Source organism: Cricetulus griseus, chromosome X (assembly GCF_003668045.3).
Source record: "Cricetulus griseus strain 17A/GY chromosome X, alternate assembly CriGri-PICRH-1.0, whole genome shotgun sequence".
Lineage (NCBI taxonomy): Eukaryota > Metazoa > Chordata > Mammalia > Rodentia > Cricetidae > Cricetulus > Cricetulus griseus.
The window spans coordinates 29,327,451-29,334,028 of NC_048604.1; the positions used below are offsets into that span (position 1 = coordinate 29,327,451).

General features: G+C 44.5%; 2 protein-coding genes across 2 annotated transcripts; one reads left to right on the forward strand and one right to left on the reverse strand.

Annotated features, from left to right (window-relative positions):
- Positions 1 to 336: 336 nt before the first annotated feature.
- Rnf113a (ring finger protein 113A) lies at positions 337 to 1,550 on the reverse strand. The gene has a single exon (XM_027431955.2). It carries the CDS (start codon positions 1,417 to 1,419, stop codon positions 391 to 393), a length of 1,029 nt encoding a protein of 342 aa, XP_027287756.1. The 5' UTR covers positions 1,420 to 1,550; the 3' UTR covers positions 337 to 390.
- A 77-nt stretch (positions 1,551 to 1,627) lies between these two features.
- Positions 1,628 to 6,263, forward strand: Ndufa1 (NADH:ubiquinone oxidoreductase subunit A1). The gene is given in 3 exon segments (NM_001246761.1): positions 1,628 to 1,776; positions 3,727 to 3,816; positions 6,116 to 6,263. Coding segments are annotated over 3 exon segments (213 nt in total). The 5' UTR covers positions 1,628 to 1,674; the 3' UTR covers positions 6,137 to 6,263.
- Positions 6,264 to 6,578: the final 315 nt, after the last annotated feature.

The following is a 6,578-nucleotide window of genomic DNA, read 5'->3' on the forward strand; positions in this document are numbered from 1 at the left end:
CAAAGAGATCAAGGACCAACTCAAACACTCCAAATGTGCATTTTAAAACATCACTTGCTCCAAAAACATAATGCATCAAAGTAATTTCTAAAGTATTAATATAGAAATGTGATATAATAGGTTTAGTTCTTGACTTAGCTGTTTTCATGAACTTCTCCCATCCACACAACTTATGACACAGGGCTCTGAAAATACTCACCAGGGAAATATTTATTTCAGGGCTACAAAAATCCAGATAATACCTATCTTGAGGTTGTTCATCCAGGCCCCTACTCCATCACCTGCCTTCTCTGCCACTTCCCTTTTAAAAGAAAAAAGAAAAGAAAGACTCCAGAAGATTTTTAAGACACAACAAAATGTTTATTTTTGAGACTGGGAATTATGGCAAATCTAAATAGTGGGCATTGGACTTTCCTCCTCGGGGTCTTCTAGGAAATCAGAAGCACCTCCCGGTGCTTCCGTGCGATGCTTTCCCAGTTTAGCAATCAGTTCTTTCGCTGGATTGAAGACGCCATTGGTCTGCTGGTCACAGACATAGCAGCGAGAGGTGGTGCGGAAATGCTGCAGTGCACATTTCTCGCAGAAATAATGCCTACACTTGGTGACAACAGGGTTTTGGAAGGTCTGGCGACAGATGAAACACTTGAATGGTATTTCCTCATCATCGCTTCCCACTTCGTAGTTTTCCTCCTCATAGACACCATAGCGACCCTCATCAAGCTCACGTTCGATCTGCCACCCGTGCTTGTAATCTGAACGGTCATGGAGGAATTTGCAGCTGTCCCCGAAGCCGCAGAATCCAGTCTCTTTGTAGTCCTTGCAGATGTCGGGCTGGTAATCCCAGCGCACGGTGGCACGTAGATGCTCGGGAGCTCGGATGGGGCCCTTCCTCACCATGCCGGAGGAGGCATTGCCCATGGATGTATCCTTGGGCTTCACGTATTTCTGGTAATTATTGATTCCCCGATAGATCTTGTCATCCTCCTTGCCTCTCAGCTCTTCCTGGATCTTCTGGCTCCGTTCAAAGATGGATTGTGCATCGCGCTCCTTCTCAGTGTCCAGTTCGTAGACAGCCGTCGCCCCCATATCCTCGGGCCCCACGGGTTTTGCCGAACGGGTCGACTTGTAGACCACGCCGAGCTGCTCCTGTTCATTCTCGTCCTCGCTACTCAAGCCGCCGTAGTTCGCCCTCTGTTTCCCGCTGCCACGCGTCTTCTGGATCATCGGATTGTGGGTCGCCTGCTTCTTCTCCGGTCGGACCACAGCGCTGCCTTCGTCGCTGCTGCTGCCGCTGTCCCCGGACCCCTCATCACAGTGCCGGCGCTTTCGGCGACCCGCCGCCCCTTTCCGCCCAGGCTTTTTGAAGAGGAACGTGCATACCTGGCCGGCCGAACTCCCTGGAGAAAGCTGCTCCGCCATTTGAGATCACCAAGCTCTGGAACAGCCGCCGCGGACCGGACCGCTTCGTGCTCTTCTCTGCCGCAGTGAGACGCCGCAGCGAGGCAGTGCCCTGGGGCACAAGAACGCCAGTCCCTTTTGAGCCTCTGCGGCCGCCGTCGCTTCCTCCTGCGCCCTACAGGGCACCGCCCCCTCCTGCGTGCTGCCGGAAGTGCGGTAAAACCCGGTCACCTTTGAGGAGCCGGTTGCTGTTTGGAGCGAGTTAGCGGTGCCGAGATGTGGTTCGAGATTCTCCCTGGCCTCGCCGTCATGGGTGTGTGCTTGGTCATCCCCGGGGTGGCCACTGCGTACATCCACAAGTACACCAACGGGGGCAAGGTAAGGCGGCCTACGCGGCCGCTGTTGGGCTCTGCGGACGAGCGTTCTTAGGACGGACGGTGGGGTACGGTGGCCCTGTGGATACGCAGCCGCTCGGTGAGGGGGAGGACTTCTGAGCGGGTCCTCCAGGACTCCTCTTAGTGTTGCCTGAAAGCGGAGATTGGCAGACTGCACTTTTTACTTTAGCAAAACACAACCTAGTTTTGGGTTAAGGAAGAGTGGCCCAAAAGGCAAAACAGCCATTCGGCAGTTAGCGAGGTAGATTACAAGGGCCGGGCCCTGATGCCTAGGCAGAGGACAGAGGCGTTAGTCGTCTCCCCGCTCCTTGCCGTCACTCGTCTCCTTGTGGCAGTTGTTTAGTTGATGGATGTGTTTGCACGTGATATGTGTAGGCGCCTGCGGAGATGAGAATAGGGCACCAGATCTCTTGGATCTGCAGGGACAGGAGGTTAGGAGCCATCAGAAGTGGATGCCGGGAATTGGACTCAAGGCCTCTGCAAGAACCACGGGCACTCTTAACCAATAAGCAAGCCATGTCTCCACCCCTGGTCATTTTATTTTTACGTGTTTGTAGGTATGCGGGTGCAGGCGTGTCAAGGCGCGCCTGTGGAGAGCGCAACTTCACGTGCCAGAATTGCGTTTCTCCTTCCACCGTGTGGGTCCAGGGGGTACAGCTCAGGTCTTCAAGCTTAGGGCAAGGGCCTTTATCTGATAAGCCATCTGACGCCTTCACTCTGCTGATTTAATTTCTCACATCCACAATTCTGTAGCTATAGTTCCTGTATCCTTAATTAGTCCTACCTCCTTTTAAATTCCCCACTTGCCTTTGCAAGCCTTAAGAAACTCACATCCTGACTTTCGTTCTTCCTCACCCCCAGGCCTCTATCGCAGCTTTAGAGTACTGTCAAATTATAATTTTTGTTTTGGTTTTGTAATTGTCTTTCAGATGTAATCTACCTGTATTGTTTCTCGGGGTCACAAAGCAACAGCTAGATTTCTTTCTTCTTCCCTTCATTTTTCTCATTCTCCATGGCATGACTTGGCCTTGAACTTGTGGATCCTCCTGCTATTATCTCCAGAGTGTGGGTATTACAAGCATGAGCCACTACACCCAGCTGCCATTTTTTAACTTATAAAAATTACAATTTTATTTAGTGTGTGTGCATGCATGTGCAAGCTTTCAGAAATCTCAAGACACCTTGCAGGGATCAGTTGTCTCCTACCTTGTGGTACCAGGGATCCAATTCAAGTCCTCTGGCTTGGCAGCAAGCACGTTTACCTGCTGAACCATCTCACTGGCTCACCAGGAAAACAAAACAGCTGGGCTTGGTGCCTCTTGCCTGTAATCATGGCACTCAGGAAGCTGAAACAGGGAGATTGATGGCAGCTGGAGGTCAACCTGGGTCTGAGTAGTGAGTTCCAGGAAAGCCTGGTGGACTACAGTAAGGTCCGGCTCAAAAAAAAAAAAAAGTGTTAACTTTTAAAAAAATTAAAGAGAAAACAAGGAAGAAAGAAAAAAATCCGTGATGTTGCCAAACAAAATAGTAAGAAGTATAAGAAATCAGTTACCAATTTAATCCTTAATAGCAATGGTCCAGTTTTATTTGTGAGGTTTGGCTTTTTGTTGTCCACTTAGCTTTTGTTTCAACAATGGCTTTTTTTCCAGTGAATCATTTCTTTTTGTAAAAATGTATTATTACTTACATGTATGTGTGTCGGCTTCTATCTGTGTGCACCATGGAGAGTAGAAGATAGCAAATCTCACCTGGAATGGACTTAAAGCCAGTTATAAGTCCCCCTACCTTCCCCCCCAAAAAAAAAACATGTTGGTGCTGAGAAGCCAGTTGCATACCCAGGAATAGCCCCCAGTTTGTCATTTTAGAAAAATTGTAAATGTATCTTTTTACTGGGCCACTCATATTTATAAACTGTGTTGTCCTTTATTTGAAGGAAAAAAGAGTTGGTCGCCTTCGTTACCAGTGGTATTTGATGGAAAGAGATAGACGTGTCTCTGGAGTCAATCGCTACTATGTGTCCAGGGTAAGATGACTGAAAGATTGTGGTGGGTTTTGGTAATGCCTTACCTAAATTCATACAGTACTTATTTAATCCATATGTTTTTTACTAGTGAAGTATGCAGTCTTTTACAAATATAATGATCTTTGTTGATGTATTCTATGTGTGTAATGTGCCTTCATGCATGTGTGGGTACACTTGCTCATGAATGTGTACATGGAGGACATTGTCACATGTATTAACTTGCTTGTTTGCTGTTTCTTTATTTTTTAGGCAGGGTCTCAGTATTTAGCCTTGGCTTGCCTTAGACCAAGTTGGCCTTAAACTCACAGATCAGCCTACATCTGACTCCTGAGTGCTGGGATAAAATGAGTGTAGGACTAGGCCTGGCTATTTATTTTAAGTTTTTCTTCATTTGTGTGTGTGCCATGGTACATATGTGGAGATTAGAGGACAACTTGTGGGAGTCAGCTCTCTCCTTTCACTATGTAAGTCCCAGGGATCAAATTCAGGTCCTTAGTCTTGGTGGCAGGCACTTTTACTCATGGAACCATCTTGCCAGCCCTTTGAAGCCTTATTTAAAGAATTTATATAGCTATCATGGTGGCACATGCTTGTAATCCTAGCCCCTGGGAGGCTATGGCAGGGAAATGTATGAATTTGATACTAACTTGGACTACATAGTAAGATCCTATCTCATAAAACAAAACATAAAAAGAATTAATATAATTTTATATATGATTGGATTCTATGAAACTGTTATTTTTATAGGTCAAAAATAAAAATAGCCAAGTAGTATTTTAATATTACTCAGCTTGATGCTGTATCTTTTTAACTTGTAAGATGATTTTATCGTTAGTTACTTTTAACTTTATGTATTTACTTACCGTGTGAGTGCGTGTATGTTTGCATGTGAATGTAGTTACATGTGGAAGGCAGGGGACAATGTGAAGCAATCAGTTCTCTCCCATAACCCATGGAATCCATGAATCCAACTCAGGTTGACAAGTCTGCACGCAAGTGCCTCTTGCCACTGAGCCATCTCTGTCTCTCACCCTCATAATTCTTTCAGTCTCTTAAATCACCTAGTGTTTGCTCCTACCTCACAGATTCCCCACAATGAACCTAGGTACATTTTGTGTTCATTTTGTAAATGAGAAAACATGGTTAGAATGTGTAAAAAGTCCTGCAGGGGCTCAGTTCAGTGCTGTCTGAGAGCCAAATCTCATGGACATGAAGGTAGATAAGAAGTAGCTGCCTTTTTTAAATTCCAGGCTTTGACATTCCATGGTTTCATTTATCCTAACTATGTCATTTTCATACCTAGAAGGAATGTCATTACTCATCTCTAGTACAGTCTTGAGCATTGTAAACAATTTTTTGGTTTTGCTATTGCTTTCGTTTGGAGGCAGGTACTTGAAACATAGCCCTGGCTGATCTGGAGCTTGTTGTGTAACCTTGGGTAACCTTAAACTCAGAGCAAACATCCTGCCCTTGCCTCCCCAAGTGCTGGGATGACAATACTATGTGCAATACTATGTCCACTTTAGAAGGTCTTTGGACATTTATGATGCAACATTTTTAGAGTTAGGGTCATTGTACTTGAATTTTGGCTCTGCTGCTATTTGACTGACTTAGGGAAGTGATTTTTGTTTTCTTGAGGCAGAATCAGGTGATTTCTAACATCTTTGATTTTCTACTTCATCATCTATAAAGAATTGGAATGAAGATATCAGTATTTCCCTAGTGTTTGGTACTGTTTTGTGAGACAGTTTACTGTTTACTGTTTTTGTCCTTTAATTCATGGAAGGGCATGTGCATGGGATCCAGAAAATGAATAGTTAGCTTTAGGGCGAAGAAAAGGTCTTTTCTTTCTTTTGCTACTGTCAGAAAATGAAGTGAACCAGGTATAGTGCTCACCCTACAATCCTAGCATTTGCGAGGTGGAGGCAGGAGGATCAGGAGTTTATATAGGGAGTTACATAGGGAGTTTAAGACGAACTTGGATTACATGAGACCTTGGTGTGGTGGCACACTTTTAATCCCAGCACTCTGAGGGCAAAGGCAAATGAATCTCTGAGTTTGATGTCACCTGGGACTGTGAAGTGAGACCCTGTCTCAAAATGGGAGGGGTCCTTAAAGGTCATTATTTAATGATTCTGAAATCCAAATCAGTTTCAATTGTTGCAGTTACAGAAATGTGGCATGTGAATCGCTTGCTTTAATAACAGAATGCCATTCTGTGACACTGGAAATAAACAGCATGGTACATTTGTTGATGGGAACAGAATCCTCACATTCTCCTTTTCAAAATGTTTTTCAGGGCTTGGAGAACATTGACTAGAGAAGCATTTTCCTGGCGGATGAAAAAATTACTTGGTTATTCATCTGTTCCTGCTAGAAGGCAAATGCAGCATATTATATACTATGCGCATGTTATGTAATGCTTAATAAAATTTAAAGAACATAAATATTTTTTCCTTTTTATGAAGTAAAGTTGGGGGTTTACTAAAGATACTTTGCTATAGACATAAGCATGAAGGTTGGAGAGAAATAGAAGCACTCTGAAGAAATTAAGACACATCTAAACATAGTTTAGACTATGGGTGTGGGCTTCTTGGAGAGTCTTTTGTTCTGTTACAGTAATCAAATATAGGATTTTGGTAGGTGTCTTAGGGTTGCTATTGCTACGATGAAGCATCATGACCAAAGATAACTGGGGAGGAAAGTGTTTATTCATAGTTCCATATAAAAATTCATCATCAAAAGTAGTGAAGCAGCTGGGC